The sequence below is a fragment of the Trachurus japonicus genome, chromosome 6 (genome assembly GCF_045865225.1).
Source record: "Trachurus japonicus isolate A0001 chromosome 6, Traja_1.0".
Classification (NCBI taxonomy): Eukaryota; Metazoa; Chordata; class Actinopteri; order Carangiformes; family Carangidae; genus Trachurus; species Trachurus japonicus.
Genome location: NC_140912.1, coordinates 12,506,125 through 12,532,685, shown reverse-complemented (window position 1 = coordinate 12,532,685; position 26,561 = coordinate 12,506,125). Strand labels below are relative to the sequence as shown.

At 41.5% G+C, this 26,561-nt stretch overlaps 3 protein-coding genes across 10 annotated transcripts; 1 reads left to right on the top strand and 2 right to left on the bottom strand.

Moving 5' to 3' along the window:
- Positions 1-1,387: 1,387 nt before the first annotated feature.
- Positions 1,388-3,033, bottom strand: fancf (FA complementation group F). The gene is made up of 2 exons (XM_085778899.1): positions 2,940-3,033; positions 1,388-2,643 (listed from the first exon to the last, which is right to left on the bottom strand). The coding sequence occupies exon 2, from the start codon at positions 2,582-2,584 to the stop codon at positions 1,538-1,540; it is 1,047 nt and encodes a 348-aa protein (XP_085635025.1). The 5' UTR covers positions 2,585-2,643; positions 2,940-3,033; the 3' UTR covers positions 1,388-1,537.
- Positions 3,034-3,516: 483 nt separating this feature from the next.
- On the top strand, positions 3,517-21,657 carry gas2a (growth arrest-specific 2a). 4 transcript variants are annotated; one of them, XM_085778902.1, is made up of 9 exons: positions 3,517-3,749; positions 7,793-7,954; positions 10,492-10,622; positions 13,788-13,929; positions 14,817-14,837; positions 15,189-15,252; positions 15,380-15,593; positions 15,675-15,782; positions 20,252-20,562. In XM_085778902.1, exons 2-9 carry the CDS (start codon positions 7,810-7,812, stop codon positions 20,459-20,461), a joined length of 1,035 nt encoding a protein of 344 aa, XP_085635028.1. In that variant the 5' UTR covers positions 3,517-3,749; positions 7,793-7,809; the 3' UTR covers positions 20,462-20,562. The 4 variants fall into 4 exon arrangements, with proteins under 4 accessions (XP_085635028.1, XP_085635027.1, XP_085635029.1 ...); XM_085778901.1 differs by having other exon boundaries at positions 13,785-13,929; positions 20,252-20,560; XM_085778903.1 differs by lacking the exon at positions 14,817-14,837 and having other exon boundaries at positions 13,785-13,929; positions 20,252-21,657.
- A 284-nt stretch (positions 21,658-21,941) lies between these two features.
- Positions 21,942-25,729, bottom strand: svip (small VCP interacting protein). 5 transcript variants are annotated; one of them, XM_085778908.1, is made up of 6 exons: positions 25,580-25,729; positions 25,194-25,257; positions 24,866-24,916; positions 24,477-24,523; positions 23,911-24,024; positions 21,942-23,332 (listed from the first exon to the last, which is right to left on the bottom strand). In XM_085778908.1, exons 1-5 carry the CDS (start codon positions 25,600-25,602, stop codon positions 23,943-23,945), a joined length of 267 nt encoding a protein of 88 aa, XP_085635034.1. In that variant the 5' UTR covers positions 25,603-25,729; the 3' UTR covers positions 21,942-23,332; positions 23,911-23,942. The 5 variants fall into 5 exon arrangements, with proteins under 5 accessions (XP_085635034.1, XP_085635033.1, XP_085635036.1 ...); XM_085778907.1 differs by lacking the exon at positions 24,477-24,523; XM_085778910.1 differs by lacking the exon at positions 25,580-25,729 and having other exon boundaries at positions 25,194-25,546.
- Positions 25,730-26,561: the final 832 nt, after the last annotated feature.

Below are 26,561 nucleotides of genomic sequence, written 5' to 3'. Positions count from 1 at the left end.
CTTAAGTGTGAGGCTGTGAAGATGAAGCGAGAAAGACAAAATTAAAATATAAAAAAAAAACTGTCAGTGTTCAATCCCAAATGCCAAATGTGCTGCTTGGTTGGGTATTCTCATTAGTTTGTTTAATAAAACCATAAAAATGTCTCTGTATTAGTTCCTAAATACAAAAAACAGCAGTCTTGATTACCCCACTGGCTCATTTCTGACCCAGATGAAACACAATGAATTAGCATGCATCTATAAAAGGGGAGCAGGTGAGATCCGCTCAATCACAGTTGGTTTCCATCCAGCCCGATGCATATGTTCTTCATTGGATGGAAATAAATTGGTTGTGTACACGCTGCCCCTGACTCAGTGACCCTTGTCTGTCTCTACGTGAATTGCTTTCGCGGTGTGTTAAACGAGCCGTGGCCGTGTTGGTGTTTCCCTCCACGCGGCGGCCGGGGCTCTAATCCGCTGTCTGCCACAGTTATGTCACACACACCAGCTATTGTGGAGGGGTTTGATTGAAGACGCCAGATCTGACTAATTGATCCCTCGCCGCAGAGGTGCTGCTGGGACGCACGGGCCAGGGCTGAGATGTGTGAATTGGCAGGCTAGTCACATGACAGGCAGCGAGCCAATAAAGATTTTTAGATTCATACCGAGTGCAGCTTTGTTGTGATTGTGAAGAGCCGATACTGACAGATGGAGCGTGTGAAAAACTGAAAATGATTTTAGGTGTGTACAAATAGAGAAGGGAAAATTGGATTAGACAGTGCCTTTGCTTATCGCCATTTCCTCGCCTGTTGTCCATTAAAACGTTGTATTAAACTCATCTCTCTCTCTCTGCACGTCTGCACACTGAGGAAAGAAATAATAAAAGATTTTTCAAAACAGCATCATCACTATGATTATTTGGTAGTAAGGTGAAATCTGTGACACTGAATGCAGCCTCTTCTTTCCAGAAACCAATTTAGAAAATGTGAACTATTTCACTGCCTGACAATTATGTGCTGTTTAATTCAGTCAGGTCGTGAGTTGCGGCTGATTACAAGGCAGCGCGAGATGCTGCCATCTGTCCAAACACTGTCAAACAACAACTTCAATTATCACCAGGCAGGCACACAGCTAAAATTTAACAACAGTGTTTATACTATACTGTGAGAATCAGGTGTATTGTATCTCCAGACCATCAGATGCAAAAAAAAAGGGAGTATTTTAAAAACCTGAAGTAGTTTTTTCAAAGCCAATACATGTGTTAATGATGTGTAAGTCTGACTACGATTATATTTCACATTGTGGGAAAAAAATGCATCATATGAATAATGCAGAAGGAGTCAGAACAGAAACTGGACAACGTTGGAAAGTTGTGTGTTTTTCATGTATATTTTGTGTAACACAGGGACAGGTATGCTGATATGACACCTGAGTCTTTGGACAATTGGCAAAATCAGATCATAAACAAAACAGTGCTAAAGACGCAGTAGTCAAACACTTCATCAACATATAAATAGATATATATATACACGTGTCAATCTTTCCATAAGACTGATGGTCACCGGTTTAATGCTGACAGCAGGTCTCCCCACACACTCAGACCTCTGACATCAAAGTCTCCATCAGAAATCTTCAAAGCGTTCAGCTCTGTCTCCATATCAGCCCTCACAGAGGGACAAGTCTCAAACAAGGCCTGAAAGTGCTCAGTGAGTTTTTGGAAGGACACCGAGGCGTTTGTGCCGGTTTGAACCCACTCACCCTCAGTCAAACTGTACTCCATATCAGAGGCCCACTTTTTCAGTACAGCACAATATGCATCTCTAAATTTCAGGCATTCTTTGGCCAGGTCCATAAGAAGTGCAGTAGGCAGCGTATAACACATGTGCTTCAGGATGTTGCGTTTCTGTAGCCAGTCCATGAGAAAATCCTGCAAAGCACTTTGTGTTGCTGAGTTTCCCGTTGTCAGCAGAGCAGCAGCGATGACCACACAGAAATGTTCAGCTGCTCCTTCACATCCCTGGAGGACAGAGTCTAAAAACTGCTCCGTCCTGCTGCAGGCCTCAGTGCTTTGGCTCATCAAAGCGGCCAGCCTCTCCATCAGCATCCCCCCCTGCACCTCAGCATCAGCACCAACACCAGACTGCAGCTCTGTGACAGGTTTCAGGACTTTACATGCAGATTTGCACTGGATGATGCTGCTGCAGAGGCCGGTAACATCCTGATACTCACTGTGCTCGGTGCCTGCAGCAGCAGCAGCAGCAGCCTTGGAGTCAAAGAGTCTCCTCATGATGGAGCTGGGCAGCTGGGGGTTGTTCAGCAGCCCGACGAGCAGGAGGTGTTGACACCGGGACAGGTCCAGGAAGGAGACCTCCGTGTATCCAGGGAGGGCAGCGCGCAAACTCTCATTTGTGAGCTGGATCTGCTTCTCCATGAGCCCCCTCACCGCGGGGTTACTGTGAAACCTGGAGCACAGGTGCTCACAGTAGCGGGCCCAGTGAAAGGCTCTGGTGAGAGTCTGGTCGTCCCAGCGCTGCACCGCCGCGCTGAGCGCCGCCGCGGCCAGCAGCTCCACGGTGCTGCCGAGGCTCCGCAGCGCCGCCTCCATGTGGCGCTCTCCGCTCCGCGTTCACAGCTCAGCCCCGCCAGCCGAGCCGAGGACAGACACTGTGGAGGACAGACACAGCGCGGAGGGTCAACCCCACACACCCACAGACAACCAGCCACCCACCCGGGGAGACTGACATTTCTGACTTTGCGGAGCTGGCGAGTTAGTTAAGTTAGCTGCATGCTAGTTAGCAAGTCGCGTCAACAAGCTGCTGTTGCTAAGGGAACCGGGACTTCCCGAGGCGAAGCTGAACCCAGCGAACCGCCGGAGTTACACAGAGAGTTGGATATGTGACACACGTGTAAAGTGACACTCGTCAGAAAAGTGCATGTCTATTGTTGTGAAGTGAACTCACTTGTTGTTTTCTTGTTGTTTTCTGTCCTCGTGCTCTCTCTCTCCCGCCAGCCGTTTGTGCAGCTCGACACACTGCGCGTGCGTCCAGAGCGTCGCCTGCTATTCTCCTTCAAAATAAAAGCTTAATGTCCGGGCACCAGAAATGAGAAGGTAAATAAACTCAGTAGACACATATTTGAACACACGCCTATTTCTTGTTTGAATTATCTACAACATATGGACAACACAGCAGTGCAGCATATGTCTAACTTGCATGATTGTAAAGAGCAAAATGACTCCTGCATTTACTGTGAAAACAGCAATGCAGCATTTATGTATTGGTGATTTTCTACATCAAGGTGTTTATGAATAACTCAGCATTTATCTGCAAATAGTCTAAGTCAAAATTGTTACTCACCATAAACTACCAAGGTATTTTGATCAATTTACATAGCTAGAGAAAAGAAAGTAATTCATTAAATCACAATTAATTGAATTTCCCGGACTAACCTGCTGAATTCCACCTAGATATGTCATACTGAGGTAACACAAAGAGCAGAGAAGAGGGAGGCACTGCCAGCAGGATCAAACTTCCCTCCCATCAGCAGCAGCAGCAGCAGCAGCAGCAGCGTGCTGTGAGTGTATGTCTGTGTGCGGTCATAATCCTTGTGCAAATGCGCAGTGAGGAAGACCTCTCCGCTCCACATTGGCTCAGTGTTTTGGAGCCTAACCTGTAGGTCGATGCACCGCTGTGAAAAGCATGAAAAGTGGGATCCAGCAGTTCAGAGGACGAGTGAGAGGAAGGTGCGCACCAGCGAGCTGAACCCTCAGGGTGAGCACAGATCTGAAGTTTTTTTGTGGACTCATGAAAGAGATTTTCGCTGCTTTCCTTCTGCCAAATGAAAACCAGACTTTTGAATCTCTTTATGCATATTCTGTTTTAGATTTGGGGCTGTAACTTGTGGCCTGTCAGAAGAATACTATTTGTAGTTTGTCTAAAACTTTGTGCTTCTTGACAATTAATAGAAAGATGTTAGTTTGTGTTTTTGCTGCCAGTGTTTCCTCAAATTTAAATCCAGGTATCTTTAATTGAACAGACTCTGACATATTTTCTTCAGCTGCAGCTCTCAGTCATTTTATTGGTTTTAATTAGTGTCTGCTCAGCAGGATTTCAGTCATAACTCATCAGGCATCCTCCCTTGATCTTATTTCCAGAGTGGTGAAATGTCTGTTGTGGTTGTCTTTTTATTTGTGACAGTTGTAAAGGAGGAGACAGCTTTAAAACTTATTGTAGTTGTAAATAAAATGTGCCGCCCATGGTTTTAATAGAGCCTTGTAACACAGTCCAAAACCAAGTTGAATTCAGACATATCAACAAATGGGAGTGTCAAGTTTTACAGAAATATGTGTGAATCACATTCTTTGAATGTTGTTTGTTGATGAGACAGAAGTTTGCAACACAGGGGTCTTCAAATGATGACCTGAGGCAGTGATTAAAAAAGTGCTTTATGCCATCTGAGGATTTATAACACCTCATGTAAGCACTAAAAACCACAGGAACACAGCGAAACTATAGATGTGTAAACAAACCTCGTGGTGTTTATATATGTTTTCTTGTGTGACATCATACGGAAGAATATTTAGCTTTTTATTGACATTTTCAGCTGGAGGCATTGTATGACTGCTCATAACATCTGATACCTGGATGCAACACCCACTCATAACTCACACAGCAGTATAAACATGCTGAGTTCCCCGTTTAAATGGACAAATCAGCCTCCATATCAGCTTACTGTTGTGGAGGAGAAAGGCATGAAGAGCGGCGAGGCTCGGGAGGACAGAGCCTCTCTTGTTTTTTCTAATTGATGTGATTCAGCAGTCAAAATTCCCATCCATATGCCTTTCCTGGAGCAATCTGCAGCCGACTGTGGCGTGATATGACGGCTTTTCTGAAGTCATGAGGCCTCTCTCACTGAGAAAACTATGTTATATCCCTGTATATTTGAATATCTCTGAGGCGTAAAGGTTATTTGTTTCTGATTCTAATCCAAGCTCAAAAGTCAGATTCTGAACCTGATTATGAAAACAGTATGAAGAGATGAAGCAGCAAGTTCTGCAGATGGCACATGCAGCACAAAGCCTGGTGGTGCTGGCTGTGTTTTTGGTCTGAAGTTGAAGAGGTCAGGCTACAGTGTGGTGAGAGGAAACAGGTATGTTAAATAACAGCTGGTTGTTTCTCTAAGGACTTTTTCTTGGGAAAATGTTGGGGAAACCCAGACGGATGTTTAGTCACGGTCCTGCCGAGAAGAATACAATCTTCGATCACAGATTTACTATTACACCAAGAAAAACAATCAAGTCCCTGGAACTGAGTCAGCTCAGCACAAAATAACGAGGGACTATGAGTAAAATATATTTTCAAACAAAGAATGAAAAGACTAGAGATTACATCTTTGCCGTAAGGAGTAAGGCTGCTTCGGTTTATCTAAAAAATACATTGTCACAAACATGGTTTTTATTACACACTCATGATGTTTCAAATATACAGTGTATTAAAAACAATGAGTGAGAGATACATTGTTAGAATAATGGGAACAAAAAATGTGTGCCATCAACAACTATGTCAATTACAAAGTTTTCACTGACACATAACAGCAGTGAGTGAGTGGGCTTATGTGACTAGATTTTGTACTGTGAGACATGAGGATTTGTCCCACTGCCCTTGTTCTGTCTGTCCGCCTGCACCACAGTTGACATGTGAATGTAGCACCTGTGTGTGAGTGCTGAGCTCCACCAGTTTAGTGTGTGTGCACAACGAGGAGCTCATGTCTCCAGGAAGATAAGACGACCTTGGTCGGACATCAAGGTCCTGATGTCCAGTGTTGCACCACTGTGTGATTTGGTTACAGCCAACTCCGGTGGGACCTTGAAATGTTACACAGCTTTAAAGGTCAGATTCCTCGCATTGTGCTGCACTCCCTCGGCATTTAAAGGAAATCTTCAGCCATCACACACACTGTGAACTAATTGTTCATTGCGGCTTTGCTTCCTTGTTTACATAAGCTCTTCTTTTAATTTGCATTAAATGTCCTGATGCCATTTGCCTAGCATTGGGGGAATTTAAGGTCTTCTTATGTCTGTCCAAGGTGGAGATCATATTGTTTTGATATAAGGAATACATTTAATTCACACTTTTTGTTTCCTTAATCTGACATAAGCACAGAATTTCAAACATGGGGATGGGCGCATTGGAATCAGTTTGTTATCTATGTTTTCAAATCTGAAAAGTTAGGGCTATATCCTGGTGCATTATACATTTCAAAAAAAGTCTTTGCCCACTTTAAACTACTTTCCTCTCCTTGTTTCTAAAAATAAACTTGCTTGATTAGATGACCACAGCAGCCTCTGAAGTAGTGCAGGCCTTGACTAAAAACAAAAGCTCCTCAGTATCCCTGTGATGCTACTACCCAGCCTTGGATTTTTCACCTCTCTCTTCATCACACAGTCTGTCCATACCTGGGTTTACTTTGGAGACACAGAAATCACAGCAGCCGTGTTTTAAAACAGTGAATATAAACTGCTGAGCTGTTGGTGTGTGTTGTTCCTCTGCTCAGGTCTCACATCTGCTGCCCAGTTATTTTTTTTCAATCACTCGCTTGTCTCAGCAGCAGATCCATTAATGGACTGAAATGTGAAAGATTTTCACATAAAAGCTTGTGCAAGTTGGCATAAAGTAGCAGGGTACTGGAAAAGACTGTGAGAAATGTCTCATTTACTCAATGACTCCAGCTTACAAGCATTAAATAGCTGTTAGATATTGCTCTTGATTATTGATGGCAGTTGCCGTCTCCTCCACCAGGTCGTAATTCAAGGCCTGCTGCAGTGTCGCCTGCACTGGATTGATTTGGACTGTATCATTGTCTGTATCATAGATGGCAGAGTCATCTGAAGGAGCTCTTTGTTTGCGTCTGGTGTTTGTTGAATAAGAGTGCTACTGTATGAGCCTGGCTGCGTGGTATAAAAGGTTTCTCTTGTCCAGTGGAGAGGCAGACAGGAACTGGGCTGTCAGGATCTATGAGAACGTCTCATGTTAGGTGGACTGTAAACCACACTAGGATCAGGCCAAGAGGACAAAGGGACTCAGATCTCTCCTCTCTTCATCTTATCCTTCTCTGCTCTTTGAAAAATATTTAGCCTAAATGTCAGCTGGAATTGAAGAATATATTTGTATAGTATACTGTATATAGTAGCATTTTCTTTTAGATTTTAAAATTCATTCTCTTGCAAGTCCTGCATTCAAAAGAAACAGCGCAGAGGTACTGTTAGGTAAATGTCCTTAAAGTCTTCAAAGTAAAAGTACTAACTGTGAAGTAAAATTACCAATGTCAATGCTATTTAATTTAGATGTAATTATCTCATCAGACATGATATTTGTGTATCATTATCCCTTATGTATCATGTGGAAGCAGCTAGGGTTTAGCTGATTTACTAATGAGCTGTGTAGTTCGATTTGCAACATCACATTCACAGTTCAGTTCATCAATCAGTCAACCAATCATAGGTTCTGCATTTTATTTTGTAAAGTAAAATATCTGTTGCATCCTTTGGTTCTAAGACCAAATCATATACACTATCTTACATAATACATACTATATTTGAACATGAGTACTCCAATAACATAAGCACAAAATTCACACAACTACAAAATCTGTTCCAAACAAAGTTTCAAGGAGTTGAATCAATACCTCTACAGTACACTGTTTTACTGATATATACGTACATGCATGTCTAGGGTTCCCCTTAGTTCAGTTTAAAGGTTTTACATGATCGTTGACTCTGTGTGTCTTGTCATCCTCGTCTCCTCCCTCTTCTCAGGCTGTCCATAGGGAACCATGTGCAGCTCCCTGAGCCCCAAACAGCCCAGTGGGCCCGGCCTCACAGACATGCAGCAGTACCACCAGTGGCTGGCCAGCCGGCATGAAGCCAGCCTGCTGCCCATGAAGGAGGACCTGGCCCTGTGGCTCACTAATATTCTCGGTAAGCAACACTGCAGCACACAAAACCAACACCAGTCTTATTGTGTTTCTGAGGATGTGTCAGCATCAGGTATGTGGTAGGTTAAGAAACCCAATCAATCCAACACATTAAGTTCAATTTGAAGAAATTCACAACAAACAGTCGTACAATAACTCCTTATTCCAGAAAAATGAAGGATTGTGCAGGTTGTCGCTGATTTATTCAGATCATTCTCTCAGAAACTGCTTGGCTTTGAAAGGTCTTGTGAATATCCTTACCTTGAGCAGTAACTGAACTGGTATTGCTGATGTAAACACCTCTGCAGAGGACTGGAATCAATCTGAATCTCATTACAAACTATTTTAAAGCAGCAGAGTGTGTGAACCTGTTTCCATGTTTACACACCCACTCCCATAGATTTGGCATAATTGAATAATGGTGATCATTACAGTGCCCAAGTAATGCTCAGCCCGTGGAGGAGATTAAGCAGTGGAGCGAGCATCAGCAGAAGCTTTGTGCAAGGTTTCTGCTGTGTAATAAATCTACATGAAGCAGTTTGCCAGTCTGACCTGAATTTAGTGACTCCAGTTTAACACAAATCAACTAGTAGGCATGTTTTAAGAAAGTTATGATTCAGGTAAACACACGATAGACTGAGGTTCCCACCTTGGAGGCAGGTCGTCCACAGAGAGTCGCAAGATGGATCTAAGGTGAATCATAAGACGATTTCTAATGAGGTCAAGAGGGAGCAAACAAATTCTGTTACACGAAATGATATTTACTTCACATACTTTTCTTAAGTCTTTGATTATATTATGTTGTATACTGTTCAAAGATGTTTTTTAGTCAAACTACTTTCGATAACACTGAAAATGTGAACTATCCAACTCAACATAGTGTAGTTTTACCTCTTCTGGAAGACAATATGATCCAACTAAAAAAAAAAATCCCTCTGTGACTGAACAACTTGAAACTGGTGGAGTCCAGTCGGTGATGGAGGTACCAAGTCGAAATGTCCTCATATTAACAGGTTAACACAAAAGTTTAAAAGAAAAAAGGTTGCCACTCCCTGCTCTCAAAGATACCGATTGTGGCACCACAGACCCGCCAGTGTCAATACAAAAATGTTCCTGTTAGCAAAACACAAATTGTTGGAATTTCTTCAGCAGAGTAGTCGACAGTGTAGGAATTAAGAAATCTCTTAGAGGTACAGTAAACTGTGTGTTCGTAAGCATTTTCAGGTCTGTAAGGAGAGGAAGTTGGCTACCTCATTATTTGAGGTTTTTCTGTAAAATTTACTTTTTGAACTATGCATGGCTACATTTAATATGGTTTGAAATTTTCCACCTAATAACTGAGAGTTATTGGAAATCCTGCAGACTTTATACGGTCAAACTGACATTTGTCAAACGGACTCGAAGCCAATTAAGTTCCTGAAACTGACTCCTGCCTTTGTGTGAGCAACTTAAAACAACTTCAGTATCTTCTTTTTTTTCCCCCTACCTCTGGCGCTCTGTGTGTTTGCACTGGAACCAGCTAAGCCAGAAACCTCTGGTCTGATGTGGTGAGGGATCAAAGATATAAAGGCTTCAGAAGCACAAGCACCGGTGTGTCACCAGTAAACACAAAGTATTGAACCAGTTTGATGGTTTAAGCCCTTCTCAGTACCTTTTAAGTCTTTTCATGCAGAGCAGGGTTTACAGCTCCAGGTGGGCGGAGTGGTGTGGTATAAGGATGAGTCCGCTGATTGAGTGGGAGGTGGATGCTCGGTTATACTGATGAGTCATATTGTTGTTGAGAAGGGAGGCTGGTTCGAGAAAACCGAGCAATTTATAGGCCTGAGTATGTGAGTTAAAATATTTCCCTGAGAGCCCTCTGGAATATATTTTCCTCAAACAGTGAGGAGTGAGGGAGAGAATGAGAGTATAAGACAGGAGCTCACTGAGTGTTTCTCAAGATTTCAATCTCTCTTTTCTGGGCTCATTTACAACATTTGGAACTCATTAAACATCGAACCCCCAGACCCCTCCTCCTATAAGAAACAGAAAAGGGATAAAAAAAAAAAAATTCTCTCCAGTTTCTTTCCACAGACACCCCCCTGCCACCACCTCCTATTTCACAATGATCTAACTAAGAAAGAATGGTCCTCTGGAAATCAGTCAACTGGACACCACATGTTGATCACCAATCCATCTCTGCAACTGTGCAGGGCAATGAAGAATTACTGTGCACAATCAGATGCTACCTTTTCATATATAGTTGTCACAGCCACCCTGTGGTGTTTTCCCAGAAAATCCCCCCAGATTCCCCCCAAATTATGTTGTAAAATTTTGAACATTTGGCCTCTGCAGAGCTGCATAAACCCCGGGAGTGCAAGCCAAGCCCAATCAGCCAAGCAGTTTCTGAGAGTCAACAACACTAGCATCAGGTTCAGCCCCAACTGGGAACGGATTGGAGATTATATTTTATTTTCCTTCTACAGCATATATTTTAAATGAGCACTTTTATAGTGAATATATGGTGCTGGACTCTGCTTTCTTTATGTGTCCCCTGGTCAGGTCTGGAAATCACCGCCGAGAGCTTCATGGATCGCTTAGACAATGGTTTCCTGTTGTGCCAGCTGGCTGAGACGCTACAGGAGAAGTTCAGGCAAAGTAATGGAGACCTGTCTGCCATTAGCAACAGCAAGGTACAGAGAAACTTGAGGATTACAGTAGTCTGGCATGATAACAGATACAGTGAAAACACTAATCTGGGAGCCAAATCTTGGCTGAAAGTGTTCCTAAACTAACTCTCCGCTTGAATGATTTGACAGAAAATTGTTTCTGAGAGCGAAAACATCAGTCTGGCGGGATTGAAAGATTGGATCAGACTGACTGACAATCACTTTAGTCTCAGCTATTTTAACAACTCTCCCGCTTGATTATAAAAGATGTAAAATCCAGACATAAGAAACTTTTTTGTGAATGTTGTTAACTCAAATCCATATTTAGAATCATATTCTACTGGCATGTAAAGTAACCCTTTAGATCCTGTGTTACTGTTGTATAATTCATGGCTCAAAGGCAACAGTATTGAAGTTTTATTGACTATCACTGAGAAAGAAAACAGCTGCACCCAAGTTTTCAGATCAATATGAACTATACTCATCTCAAATAAACGTCAATATCGTAACCTCTGGATGGCAATACATGACACTGAGAACTTAAAAATGATAAATAGCATTAGTTTTCCACAGTGAGTCTCACATTTGCCCGTTGATTGGTCTTGTCAGCTCAGAACCGACTATGAATCCCTACTTCGCAAGGGCCTCCACGATTTCAGAAAGCAGTGCACAGAGGTGGGGTGGGGGATGGGGGATGGGGGCCAGCAGCATTCAGCAGGGCAGAAATGAGAAAGTGAGGCTGGCAAGGACACATTAACTGATGGGGCCCCACATCCCCTGTGAGAATTGGCAGAACTAGTCATGAGTCTTGAGTGAAGGTTTATGGAATTGAAAAGATTAAAGGATAACGTAATGTGGTTATCGGTAATTTAACTCAGGCAATCACTGCAAATGTATATTTTACAACAAACGGGTAGAAATCCTTTGACTGTGTCAGCTTCAGAGGTCTACATCCTATCACTGAACAATGAAAGGAACAAGATTAAAACATTTTCACATATATTTATACGGTTTAATGTTTTCAACTCTAAAGCATGGCTTTAGGAGAAAAGAAAATAGTCTTAATCTCTCACTAATGTGACAAAGTCATTATCTTGCAAACATCTGTTTCATTATTTCAGTCTCTGCAGTTACTATAGCTACTGTAGGTATAACTCACTGAGCTGACTCTTGCTCAGTGGGATCATACTGTATGTGTGATTAGTTCATGTTTCTGTTCAGACACAGAGGAAAAGTTATCTGGCCTTTAGTGAAAGTTGTTGATGTTTTCACTGAGGCATTACGGCGCTGATGACGGTGGGTCTCCTGATCTCAGTGTGAGTGCAGCAGCACAGATGTGAGGAAATACTTGAGGTCAATGACCGTGGGACGACAGAGGAGCTACTGAAATAGAGGAGCCTATTGATCATGGAGACTGATAGAGAGCAGAGGAGCAAAGAGACAGATCAGGCAAATTTAAAATCCAACAAAGCCACATTATGATGTTTTATACAGTGAGCATGATTTATTGCTGTTTGTCCATGTTATCACTCTGTGGACTCACATTGAGCGCTTTCACTTTAATGAGCTATGAAAGATTAATAATACTCTTCATGCCTGATATACTGTAGCCTACTCTTCGCCAACTATTGTCAGGTTTACAATACATAATATTAAACAACTGTTGCATTGTCATGGTCCTTTATGGCTATAGCTGGTTTTTTATTTTTTTTATTTAACCTTTATTTAACCAGGCAGAATCAATTAAGAACAAGTTCTTATTTACAATGATGGCCTGACAAGAGGCATAAGCTTCTTGAGGGGAAGGGGCAAGAGGGCTGTATAGGAGAAAAGATTGGTTAAAGGACAATAGCAAATAGGCACAACTATACAGACATTCAGCAAGAACAAGAACATAAAAAGAGTTAATAGCCAAGATTTTTACAAACATTACAGGATTCTTTAGAGAGCCTAAAGTTAAGAGATCATGAAAAGAACAGGGTTATTAGTAAGGATTATTTACAACACAGAAACACCAAAAGACAGAGTTGGTTCCAGTAATTAAAGAGAAAGTCCATCTGTGTTGAAGTCTCATTATAAACTGATGTGGTGTGTGGAGTGGGATTAAATGATTACAGTAGAGACAAATGATGAATCACACTGTGTAGATGCTGTTTCCTGCTCATCTTCCCATGTGTTGACATCACTCAATCAAGATGAATGAAGACAAGAAGACTTGTCAAAGTTCAAAACAAGCAAAGACAACATCAAACATCTCATGAAAATCTAGCATTGCTCCATAGAGAGGTCATAAAATCCACTTGATAAATCCTGCATGTGCAGCTGTGAGGTTGGAGGTGTTGAGAATATGCTGGATGATACATAAATTATAACATTTTGTTCAATTATGTGATTTTCAGGCATAGTACTTCCTCATTCTCATTATTATTTCCCGTCCATTTAAACCTAATGTCTTCCAAAAGTTCTTTACCCCCTGCGTGATTATTACACACATAAAGGCGCAGATATAATTTAGTAAGGCACCCCCAAAATAATAACATGTCATTTTGGTTGTTAGATCAAACCACACTGCCAATGTGGTTGAGAGTATTTCACTAGGAATGCAAAGTAATTCAACAACAGAAAGGATCCCAAAAAAAAAAAAAAGTCAAAAGGAGAGCCTGGAAAGAAAAGAAAAATACCCACAAAAGCCTGCATATTTCCAGCATGAGCTCATTGCACCTTTCTCATAGCACAGACGCACATATCCTGTATAAAACCACAGGAAGGCGCATAAATCTCTCCGAACAGACCGTGTGGGGGCTGAGACCCATAAGCATGTCATTTGATCCCAAATCATAGAAGGCCTGGTAAAGTAGCCCTGGTTTTCTTAGCCGCCATCTCCCATATTGATCTCTATGAAAAAAAAAAAGGTCCTTGATCCTGATGTGAAACCGGAGACTCAACAGATGGAGAAGAAATCTGTGTAGATAAAGAGTGTGTGCCTCTGTGTTTTGATGGAAACTCTGGGGGTTGGGGTGGACAAGTCACCCTGGAGGACCTTTGTTTTCTTTTTGTCAAAGACAAAGTGAGAGCTCATGTTCATTTCAGAGTCTATTCATCAGTGAAAGTTAGGGCAGACACCCCGTCTTTGGCTCTTTTCTGAGCAGTGTACACGAGGATACCTACTGACCTTTATGTCTGCAGCAGCGTATTCCCCATCGGAGGATACCATGTCGGCAGAGCGCCCCCTCCGGCTCTTTCTTCGCACGGGACAACACAGCTAACTTCCTGGCCTGGTGTCGTGAAGTTGGAGTTGGGGAAACGTGTCTATTTGAGTCAGAGGATCTAGGTGAGTCTAATAAACTCTAATAAACCAGAATGTAGGACAAACAGGATCCAGTATTGTACCTCTGGCTGTCACTGCGTGGCCACTGCCAAGGCACCAGACTCAGATTACTGTTTCCTGTGAATGGCCTGATTGTGCAGGTAGGATATCACACAGGTTGAACTGTTTCCCTCTCTGTGGTTCAGAGGACTCACATCTCCAGGCTCTGCTTCAGCTCCTTTTGACCACACAAAGCTCACAAGGACAGCAGTCAGCTGGGAGCACTGTTACCTGACGACAAGGACGTGCACATCTTTAATACTGCGCCCATGCACGAAACGTCTGGCGTAAAACAAAGGGAGCAGAGACAGGAGGGTGTGAGTTAGTAGGAAAAGTAGGGCAACACTATGCAAATGTTTTCCTCAGCTCATAACAGAGGCATTTTGCTCTCTTTCTCATTCATGCTCCCAGTATATTATCTCTCTCTCTCTCTCTCTCTCTCTCTAAGCTATTACAAGGATTTCTTGCATGTTATTTCAGTGAAATAAGTGCATAGTTAAGATGCGTGTGAGGGGACAATCAGATGTACCGTATGTGACCCTGCCTATGACAGAAATACCTAAACTATTCATACACATTCCTGTAATTTCTGATTAATGACTGCTTGACCATGGTGAAGCAATGTAAACTATGCAAATCATTTCAGGCCTAGTCACTGTACACACACAGTAAGTTCTCAGCACTGTTACTTCAGATGCAGCAGACAAGTAATTTTCTTTCTTTTTTTTTTTTTACATAAGATGTTGTGGAAGCACTTCAGGAAACAATAAGAGCTGACATCTGTCTTCTCTCTCTTTCTCTCCCTCTCTTCCTTCTTCCCTTTCTTTTTATGGATGGATTTATCAGTTCAGCAGTAGATGTAACAACACCAGGTTTGCTATCATGCAGTGGATATTTTTGTTTTGAATGCATGTTGTGGTGTGTCACATGTATCATTCATCTTGTACCCCCCACACTCCCACTGTCATATAGTCAAGTCAGTGAAGGTAAAAGAAACACCTCAAGTCTTTGTTCACGTCCCAGTAGTTTTTCACTTGGTATAAACAGGACTGCAGAGGAGAGGAACATTTGAATGCATGAAGTTCATGAGCTTGTTTCTTTCAGCATCTTACCATTGTCATTTCCATCACACGATTGCTCACTCTCATTCATTGCCTTGTCACAGATACCATACAACGTCATACTGTAAAAACCCAATAATGACACCATATCTCTTCCTGCAGTTCTTCACAAACAACCACGAGAGGTGTGCCTCTGTCTTTTAGAGCTGGGTCGGATAGCATCACGGTACAGTCATTTCGTATAATTTATCTTGATTTAGTTAAGATTTGATCATTTATACTATTCCCAGGAAACATCTTTGGATTATTTTGTCTTCTTTTCTCAATTCAATACTAATGGAATGACTTGATAGGTATAACGTGGAGCCTCCTGGGCTTATAAAACTGGAGAAAGAAATCGAACAAGAAGAGAAAGCGCCTCTACCTCCTCCGTTACCTCCTCTGTCTCCAGCTCAGCAACTCCCTCCATCTCCTGCGTCATCTCCTGCCCCATCTCCTTCTCCATCCTCGACTCCTCCCAAAGTGACTTCCAGCAAGAAAAGCACCGGGAAGCTGTTGGATGATGCTGTAAGTCGGACTTATTTCTGGTTTTGTTTTTATATCGGAGGAGAAAAATCTGTAACTAGTTCATCTTTGTGTTTGTTACAGGTAAGACATATCGCTGATGATCCGCCCTGCAGGTGTCCAAATAAGTTCTGCGTGGAGAGGCAGTCACAGGGGCGCTATCGTGTTGGGGAGAAGATGCTCTTTATCCGAGTGAGTACATTATAACATCGCCCCATCATGTGGCTTTGTGTTTAGATGGATTCGGCACCAGCTCTCAGCATGCAACTTGGTTTTTGTACAGAGTTGGGAACATATTCAAATACAAATAAAACTAAAGAATACCACAGTGGAAAATACTGAATTAAAATGGTTTAAAATTTTATCACAGGGAAAAGAAAAAAACTATTAGAAGTTTAATGTTTTCTGAAGAATGGTCTCCTTGTTTAACAAAAACCATTTTATTAGTTACAGAGGTTAAAGAGAGGTTGCGTTTGTATTTATTTACACAGTTAAATAGAAAATGAATTACAATAAAGACCCATCAAAGAGTCATTTTTACAGTCAAAACATGTGCTGGCAAAAGGTCAAAAGAAAAAGGCGTGTGGTTTCATCAAAGGAGTATCAGACATGTTCATCACAACATCATACTTCAGCAGCGTGAGAACTACAGTCGACATTCATGATCTCATCTCCGCAAACAGAATCAAAATATTGTTTGAAGTCGAAAAGCGTATTTTTATAAGAACCTCTAGGGAGTTTACAAAATTAAAGAGATGAATTCCACTATTTAAAAATGTGAATTGTGCATTTGAAGTTTTTGGAAATGCAGACTGAAACTGATGAATGTTCTGGTTTCACAATTATGAGTGGGGTTTACTGCAGTGAAATAATCATTAAAGAGAAATCTGAGTGTTACTGAAAATCACAGAACCATTGAGCTCTTACATTAAATACTCGTAAGTGGTAAATTAATGTATTTATTCATACACATTTATTTAGTTTTATTGTTGTAGTTTTAACTCTACCTCAAACAGACACGGCACAACATTATAAATGGTAAACTAAATGCATTTATACAGATTTTCTAGTCTTAACATCCGCTCCAAGTACTTTACACTGTTGCATTCACTCATTCATACGCACACATTCATACAGCGCTTCAACCTACAAATGGAGGTTGTTGTTTTTTTTGACAGTACACAGATTCAGACACAAATGTAATGTTGGGGGCAATTTTGTGTTCAATATCTTCCACATGTGGACTTTAGGACCTGGGGATTGAACCACTGTCTGATAAGTAGACAACCTGCTCTACCTCCTGAGGCACCCACAGTGGAGCCTAATACTGTAATTAATAATGCATCTCTGACATGGACATGATTAATGAGCTGGCTACTTTTGGCACTTTTTGACCAATAGGCCTACCTCTGTCCCCTGTTGAGGATGTTCACCTTTGATTTTAGTACTTAAACATTATATTATTTTTCTAATTTTTAAAACATGTGACAGAAAATGCATCATAACTGTAGCCAGATAAAATAATCATATTTGAAAAGTAAAAATGGAAAGTCTAACAAAATGGAAATGATCAAAAAGGGTTAAATAAACTGTATGATAAGATGTACAGTACTTCCACTGTGAATCTGTTTAAAATGTTGAATGAGTGAAAATATGTGGAAGTTAGTTGTGGAGAATTACTCTAATTGCTGTGCAGAATTAATAGATGTTGCAGCAGAGCACCGGGATGATAATAACAAGGTCTCACACTACAGTGCAAACTCCTCTCCATTCACACACCATATGGCAGTGTGTTGATTCTTGGCTGGCGTCGGGATGAAAGTCATCCATTGTGTCTGAAGAGCCCGCCTTCGCTGCGAGGTCTCATTTTCCTGGTAATGGTATTCTGACAATGTCCGTCTTCAGCCAAGCATAATGTGGCTATAAAAAGAAAATAAAAGCCCCACATTTCCATATGATCTGATGACCAAGGCATTACTCTGAAAATATTTTACTAAGCTTACTACCGCCAACACTGGCTGCGAACTGCTAATTATATCTCATACAGTTAATCACACTGAATCTCTCAGCCCAGGGTATGTTACCTGACTTTGGAGTGGAGGAATAAAATGGTTGTGGAGAAAGATAAATGGAGGCTAACGCAGATTAGAGAAGTAGCATTGCTTCCCTTGAGATCTTGGTTACTTGGCAACCCACAACCAAGATTCACACCTCTAACAATGTGATTCATGCTGACGATATGTTTAGGATGTGCAGACGTGCAAAAGAGAGGTTACTCTTGGATGTCCTCTGCTGTCAGCACATTATATTGCAACTGCTGCTGTTTTACTGTATCACAACCAAATCACATCTCAATCATTTCAAGGTCTGAACAAAGCTGTTTTGAAATATTAGTGACATGTGTGAGACTCAATTTGCAACAAAAAAGTATTTTCTGATAGAATGAGCATGGTATGTCAATGTCAAGTCAAGTCAATGTGAATATTTATCATTACTTGTGTATTTTCAATAGCTAAATTTTTCTTTATTGTGTTGCTGAGTAACCAAGGCCAAATGGTGAGACAGTGTCTGCACAGTGTGTAGTGTGTGTAAAATATCACAAACTGGCTTCAAAAGGTTTTAAACTCTTCTTTAAAAAAGTAACAAAACCCTAAACTCTCCTCCCTAAACCCAGCAGAGAGGGAAGACATGACAGACATGAACAGAATTAACAAAGACACCAAACCTAACACGCTGCCTATGTGCAATACACAGTTCCAGTGTGTGAGATTGATCAAACCAAGACTAGCGTTAAACCTCTATCCCTCTGTCTCTGTGCCAGCACTCGTCATGGAAAAAGATTCCTTAATTAAAATTCCTCCGATTATTTTACCCCCCAGCAGCTGTTCCCTCTGAAAAGGCATGAATGCACCAAGGCCAGTCCCTGTCTTTATGCAGCTGCGGAGCGAGGACAACAGTGGCATGCAGCACACATAAGTCTCTACTTCACAATAATCTGTACAGCCTGAGAGGCTGACCCTCTCCGCTCCTGCAATAAATGAGGTGGTTGTAGCTGCAACGGGGGAGCAGCACTAACGCTGCAGTGTCTGTGAGACGTGCTGTCCCGGCTCAGCCCCCGGGCCTCTGCCCTTCTCTGGGCTGCTGAGGGGAGACTCAGCTCCAGTGAGGGTCTCGTCCCAGAGCAGCATGATTGAAACCGCTCTGCATCACACAGATCCATTAAATCCACAGTCACAAAGCCTGAAGGCCCGGTGCCGGTGATTGGAAGTGCTGCCCTGCCACTGCCCCCTAGATTGATTCTTTTAAGAGGCTTATAAATGTTGCATGTTATGGTGCTGGAGGGCAGGAAGCCTCATACCAGGCCACACTGAGGTGACAATCCCATGAGGTAGTTTACCCTTTTTATCATTATGATTTAGTTTGGTGTTTGTCTGAACCCTTCTAGTTGTGATTGCGTCTTTAAAGATGAATGAAGCGCCACAGAAATCTGCTTCTGAGGAAGCCATTCAGTAAACAAGCTTGTTTTAGTGGAAGTGTAATGATGCCTTAATGAGGTAGGGGGTGATAAGGCTCCATAGTGAGGCCCGACATGTTTTATGTGTGCGGCCTCTGGGGAATGCAAGTGTCTCAGCATCCAATATACCAGAGCCTTTTATTTCTGCTTCTCTTTATTATAAAGGCCAATGTTGCCATGGTAGCCAACCTTGAGAATGTGCCCTGATGTGGCAGGTGGCGTCATTTTGAAGCAAATGCAGCAGATTTAACAGTGAATAAAAAATGCATTTAATTTATTGGTTAAACAGAGTGCATCCGTTTTAGATTTGAGACTTTTTTGTTGTGAAGTATCCATTAGCTGTGCTGGTGGTAGCCAGCCACGTCTACAGCGATGGCAGTGTTTGTAACTGTCCCGGCTGAAATATCTCCATAACTACAATCATTTTTCATGGAGACATTATCCCCCACACAAATCCTCCTGCCTTTGCTGATGATTGACTGTTCCTGCAGCACACCAGGAGGTTGGCATATTTCCCTCCCAATCAAAAATCTATCTGATGGTTTGAGATTACACACGAGTTGTAATGACTTTGGCGATCCCCCCCGACGTTGTCTCTAGCACCACCATGACAACTACTGAACTGAATTGCCATATAGATTTGCTTCATTCAATATCAATATTCATGTCCCTCTCAGGGCAAACCTTAATAACTGCCCTTAACTTTTCCTCTCACGCCACCATCAGGTCAGAACCTGAATGTGTTCACTACAAAACCGAAGACACTCTAGACTTGGCTGTATTTGTGTTTAGTTAACATGCTTTTAAATATTATACCTGCTTAGCATTAGCATCTTGTTTGTTATGTAATTCCATGAATGAAACATTGAGATGTATCTATCAGTCTTGTGTCAGTCAATAGGCTGCTCAACAAGGCATTAGTCTGATGGGAGATGGAGAAAGCCTCCCCTCTAGGGACATCTTCCAGTCTGAGGCCTCCCCATCAGTCAGCAAGCTCTGACATTAAAGCTGTGCTCGACTGTCCATTCATCTCCAACCCAGAGCCTCAATCAGGGAAATGACATTCGTCCTATAGAAAGGAGAGCTCAGCAGCAAGCATGTAAAGCTCTCCTTTGAAGCGAAGCCATAATCCTGTTTCTCTCTGCAGATGCTGCACAACAAGCACGTGATGGTGCGAGTTGGTGGAGGTTGGGAGACCTTTGAGAGCTACCTGCTGAAACACGACCCGTGCCGCATGCTCCAAATCTCCCGGGTGGAGGGCAAGACGTCCCCTGTCGGCAGCAAGCCCCCCGCCATCAAGGATCTCACCCCTGACAGCTACCTGGTGGTGGCAGCTAACTACCGTGGCAAAAAGTGAGACTGAGAAGTGCCATTAACAAAAGGACATAATGGACATGGCTATCTAACATATGCCTGTGTTTATGAGGAATGTGACTACAGCTACAGACACAACATCATTCATGGAAACTCATTTGTGTAATACTGTAGTGATGCTTGGTTTTGTTTTCTTGGACAAAGAGAATTCAATCAGATGGATGTTTACGATCACGTCATTAGGCCTTTACTATTGGCTGTGGTTGTGTTTTATCTAATTTTGCAGAACTGCAAAACTGCAGCATTAAAGCGATGTGTTAATCAATACATTATGATGAATTATCTGGGTACAGTTGATGCTGTACCTTGTACTTGTATTTTAAGCAATATACAGATTTTCACTTTTAGTGAGTGGAATATTTTCAGTTTCCTGTACGTGTTGGAGGTTTCAAGACCTTCTGGAGGCCTGTAGTCCTTGGCAACATGGAGGGTATTCCTCGATTTGTTGACAGATATTTGACTTTTTGATTTTTTTCTCCTTTCTTTCATTGCTTGTTTGTTCTGTTTTCATTGATTCATTGTCATTTGGCCAATATTGCTGTCCTATATTCCTCAAGTTTCGATTTGAGCTGTAATTGTGGCAGTTTGGTAGAGGTGAAGGCCCTACCACCCACATTGGTGTTCAACAAATAACAAATATTTACACAGTCCACTGTATAGTACTCTTTAAAAAAAGAAAAGAAAAACACATCTCTGCTAGAAACCAAACATTGTTCAGAAAATACTGTATATTGGCTTTTATTTTATATAATGTATTCCTCAACAGGCTAATTATTCATTATTAGTATAGCTATTGTATTATATCATTTCTATTGTAAGAACAGGGACAATCACCTAGACAAGATGCAGTGTATTGCAAAATATAGTTAAATAGAATCTGATTGATAATAACACTAGCCACACTCATCTGGTTCTTCGCTCCTTTGATTTGTTACATGATACTGACCTCTAGAGGCAGTGCAATCATTGAAATTCACAATTCACAACATCATCTTTTAATGTGCTAATATCTCCAACGTCCTTGTTGGAAAATTAAAATGGCACTGATCTGAGATCATTGGCTATGCAGTGTAACCCACTGGCTTATACGCTCGGCAAATGCTTCCAGTTTCTGTTTGTTTTTTGTTTGTTGGTTGGTTTTGTAAAATCTCAATAAATACTTAAAACTTGAATGTTCAAAACATTATATATCTTTTGTCTGATATCCAAAGCACCTAATGGCTCTTTATCTTTCTTTTGCCATAGGTTATACTTAAAGAAACACACTAAGACACCAAATGGATAACGTGTTACTTGAAGTGGTCAGTGGACTATGATTATGTTTTACGGTTTATATAATATTCAACTTCATGTAAATATTACCAAGCATAAATCTCAAATGTAGAGTTTTGTCTATTTTTATTACTGACCATTTTAACTTAATCAAAGCCTTATATGATTGACAAGCGAAAACCACACAAGTGTAGCAGAAACCAGATTTATTGTAGCAAATAACATTGGCTTTCTACAAAATGGCGAGAGCACCGGAAGCATTTAAGGATCAAGTGAAAGCTGTAAGAAATGCACTCAATTAAGCAAGTCAAAGTAAAAAAAAATCACAACATACACAATTCACTTAGTCTTTCCTTCACTTTCCTCACATCTCCATCGTAGTTGACATGAATCTCTCCCAACAGAAAATTGTAAGCAAGCCCATTTGCTGTTTACCAAATACTGACAAACTGTGTGCATGTAGATAACATTAGCTTCTGTTTGTCATATGGCAATCCATAAACAGATTTCATTTCTCACTTAAATAAAGCAGGCAATATATTAGTGATTTGCATACATTATAATTCAATACAACAAACTGAAATTGTGCAGAAGAAAAAACTAAAAAAGGCTCTATTAAAGGAGCAATAACAAAGGCCAAAGCAAAGTACAAGAACCCATACTCATGGCCATTAAAGGGTCATTAAAGGGACTGATTGAAGAATGCAATGTTGTAGATTATTTAGCTCTAACCTGTAGTTGGTGCACATTTTGGAGTATGTGGTTGATGGCATCATATAACAGTCACCAAATCACCTTGCACCAAGGAAAGGCCTAAACAAAATGTGAAAGAGTGATTTTACACTAAACTTATAATTTATTTCCTCATCAACACAAAAGTACTCCAGAGATGGTCAGAGGGAATTACAGGTTCTGCAACTTCAAACAAGTTATAGCACTGTCTGCAATAGCCTTTGTTTTGCCAACAAATGGAGGCCCCAACAAGAGTGTTAACTTATTATATTATTATTATTACTGTACACTAATACTAAGCACACTTAGAATTCATCGTAAACATAAACTGTTTTGTGAAATGCATCATTTGCATAATGGATTTTTGGAAAAGTCATGGTAAAAGTCATGTGGCCATTAACGGATGTAGAGTGAATATGAACCCGAACAAGAAAAGTGCAGTGATGGAGCTTGTGTTATTAGTGTGGTGCAGACAGCTCATCTTAATATGACAAGTCACCGGAGATACAACTTGACTTTATAATTATATTGTTTTATTTCTATCTAATGCGAGCCACAGTAAGACTCTGTCATTCGAACCGTCAAATGACACTAATGCAGTACTTGTATGTGCTTGTGCATTACCCCTTGACTTGTCCAAATTTCCAGGCTTTTGGAACTTGGCAACAAGCTTTTGTTGTGTCTGAAATCACTTCATAACACCATAAAATAGGCAAAAAAAAAGAAAAGGTGGAACAATGGACAGCAGTTCAGACATCTTTGAAGTCATCTTGCAGCAATTCTTCATGTTTTTGGGACTTCAGAGTCAGGACTTCTGGTTTAATAATCTGGGTTTTCATCCTACCTGCCACTACAGGAAAAAAAAAAAACACAACATCACAATGTTGTCCAGTTTCAAGAAAGAAAAAAGCCCTCTTGGCAGCTCTACCTCTACATCCTCTAATGCTGAGCTGAGTTCAGACGACTAGACAGACGCTCATGACTCACAAACTAAAAGTCGTGTTTTGAGATGGGCCAGGCTGGGACTAGCTGGTTAACATTGAAACTTCACACGAGGGAAAGAAGTGTAAATTTACATTGACTCCACCGGACACAGCTCTTGACAGGTAAAAGCATGAAATTTGATGCAGATCTTCCAATACTTCTTCTACACTGGTAGGTGAATACATGTTAATGCTAATTATGGCTATGTAGTAATCATAAAAACCTATGTCATCACAACACCCTGAGATATCAACTATCATTTCCAATGTTTTTAAGTGAAAAATCTATGTGTAAAAGTGAAACTGATAGATATAAACCTGTGCTGCTTATTGGACATGTGACTGTTGATTCAATCTGTCTGCACATATAAGTGCACTGCAGTTCAGTCTTGGCATTTAAGTTGTTTTAGAAATCATACAGCCTGAGTGTAAACACAGAACTAACCTTTAGCCCGCCACCACCAGACACAGAGCTAGTCATTGTCTGTTTCTCCGTCTCTTCTTGTTTTTTCCTTTTCCTTTCGACAGCGTCTGGATTTTTAACACCCCTGTATGCTGTCTGAAAAACAAGAGTGGATTATGAACAAGTGTGAAAAGGAAACTGTGTTTATTTCTAGTATATATATCTTTAGACTAGACCTCCATACAAGGAGTCTTAAGGAGTCCTAAGAACATGCATGTGTTTCAAAAGCATTTTTGTAATAAATCATATTACCATGTCCATGAACATTTCAGAAAGCTCAAGGCGTGTTCAGTCCACTAGCAAAAAGGCATTCAACTGCCAAATAAGGTAATTCAGCTGCTTTAAACAGTGCGGTACAGTTAATGTGATTGTGGATTAGGACTCAAGAGGTTTCATTTGTGGTAGTAAAACTGTGTGAGCTGACAGGGTGCCAGTTCAAAGAGGAAAACTGTGATTTGTAGCAGAAAGACGTGGCACAGTCAAAGTACTAAATCCAAAAAAATTCACCTGATTAAGAGGGGGAATGATTCTGGTCCATGTCTACTTACCTTGACAGGACTTTAGCATGTCTCTTATGGTTGTGCAAGTGGGTTTTCTGTACAATAAAACATTACTCACCACACTGTCAAGTGCATCTACCTTGAATGGAGTGTACTGTATGTATTTCATATAAGGTTATGATGTTATAACTTACTGTACTGTACCCAGTAACCAGCTTACTGTGTACATCTAGCTATAAATAATGCAGTCTGAAACCACAACAATAAATCAAATCCCTTCTTTGTAAAGGTCACAAAGCTCAGTAATTGATTAATCTGTTGGAGAAGTGTATAACCTACTGCCATAAATCAAGCCTTAATGATGTTAAGATTTATTACCGCCCTAGTTTTTAGCTGTGTAAACAAACTGGCAAACATACCAAGTACTTACAACTTACCTCTTTTTGTCTCTTTTCAGCGGCCTCGGCTAGCTGGCGTCTCCTTGTGTCCTGTTAAAACAGAGAAAACTTAAGCCAACATCGCAGGCAGACCTATCCCTACGTTGGGCCTGGAGCATGTTTGTCATGCCAGTGTGTACAGTTTACGCCTCCTAAAACATTACCAAGTAGGGCCTCCTGCACTGATGACTAGTCAAATTCATGTGGTTTCAAACAACGTGCGTCGTTTTATGGTTTATACACTGGTAACCAAGCGACACATGATGATGATTAGTCAAGTGTCACAGCTGGTGTTGTGTTAAAAAGCTGTAGTACACGATTAACTCACGGGATCAGGAGTCACAACCACGTCGTCCGCCGCTCCGCCAAGGCACGGTAAGCACATCCCCATACTGGTGGTCGTTGTTCCAGGCAGAATAAAAAGAAGGCAACGTTGAAAATATAAATTATCAGTCACCACTGTTTTTAGCCTAAATGGCTACGTTTCAAAACACCTGGCTGGTTTAAGTTAAGGCCAAAGCAGCGGCAGCCTCTACACCCAGCTGCTGGTGTCGGCTCGTCTGACATCACGTTACCGTTAACTAGCTAACGGTTAGCATCCCGGTAGCCGCGGTAACGTTAGCATCCCGGCTAACAGCGTGTAACTGCTGCTAACGCTGCTACGAAGCCAGTCTCTGCTACAAGCCGCCGACTAACAGCAGTGTCTCCTCACACCTCTTGTTTAATCGCAACGGCATTTGGAAAACAGCCAGTTTGACGGTGAGTGAGACGCCCAGAGCCAAATGTTTTTCCTTCTGAGTTTGTTTTGGTCCTGGTTCCGCAGCCTGACAGCTCCGCTCCGCCGGGCTGTGTTCAGCGGCGCCGGGCTAGCAGCGTCAAACACCGTTGTCTGTTTCTTCTGGCTCGCTCTGGACGGAGAAGCAAACTGTCCTGTCAGCAGCCACGTCATCGCTACAAGGCTGCCTGCGGCTGCTTTTTAGTTAATCACTCGTAAACAGCGCTCTGACTCACACCGCCGTGCAAAAAATGCGTGAATTGTGCTCTTTGTTCGTGTTTGGTGATTGTGAACATAACTCCGTGTGACCGCGGCGGTGACACCCTCTGGTTGCTGCTGGTCAAACAGCGCCACCTTGTCGCGGAGAGACGAAACTAACTAACACAATAATTACCATATTAACCATTCATATTGAATGTTACGCTGGTATTTATGTAGCCTATGATATCATTTTAAATAATTAGTTTCTACGCTGTATTTTTCTTTGTTTCTTTGTTGGTTTTCAGTGTTAATAGGCTACACATCGCATATTTCTTACATCACAGCTCCACTATGTGGAACAACAAGGTAATCAATCACTCAATTAAACCAGGATGCTTCTCTCACATTTTCACATGATCAGTCTCTCATCCTCACCAGTCCTTAGCTGGGCCTGTTCGACTGAAAACCTGATAAAAGACTAGGCTACAATCAAATTTTGGGGGCACTTCAGAGAGAGTGTGACCAAAATCCGGGGCCAAGAGTTTATGGCTTTGATTCTTCATCTTTTGTAGGCTATTGACTGAATTGGCTTTATTCTTCACCTTCGGTATTGACTGAATTGGCAGTGGGCCTCAAAGAAACAAAACTGGGGTTTGTCACAGAGTAGGATTCAGGTCTTAATATGAACCGAGTTGTTTTTGCACCTTAAGCAGCCTTAGA

Coding starts and splice junctions, on each gene's coding strand:
- fancf (XM_085778899.1), bottom strand. CDS start 2,584: ATGGAGGCGGCGCTGCGGAGCCTCGGCAGCACCGTGGAGCTGCTGGCC.
- svip (XM_085778905.1), bottom strand. CDS start 25,602: ATGCCGTTGCGATTAAACAAGAG. Junction 25,258..25,579: donor CCGTTGCGATTAAACAAGAG/GTGTGAGGAGAC, acceptor AACGACCACCAG/TATGGGGATGTGCTTACCGT. Junction 24,917..25,193: donor TGGTTGTGACTCCTGATCCC/GTGAGTTAATCG, acceptor CTGTTTTAACAG/GACACAAGGAGACGCCAGCT.
- gas2a (XM_085778901.1), top strand. CDS start 7,810: ATGTGCAGCTCCCTGAGCCCCAAACAGCCCAGTGGGCCCGGCCTCACA. Junction 10,623..13,784: donor CTGCCATTAGCAACAGCAAG/GTACAGAGAAAC, acceptor TTATGTCTGCAG/CAGCGTATTCCCCATCGGAG. Junction 15,253..15,379: donor CTGGGTCGGATAGCATCACG/GTACAGTCATTT, acceptor ATGACTTGATAG/GTATAACGTGGAGCCTCCTG.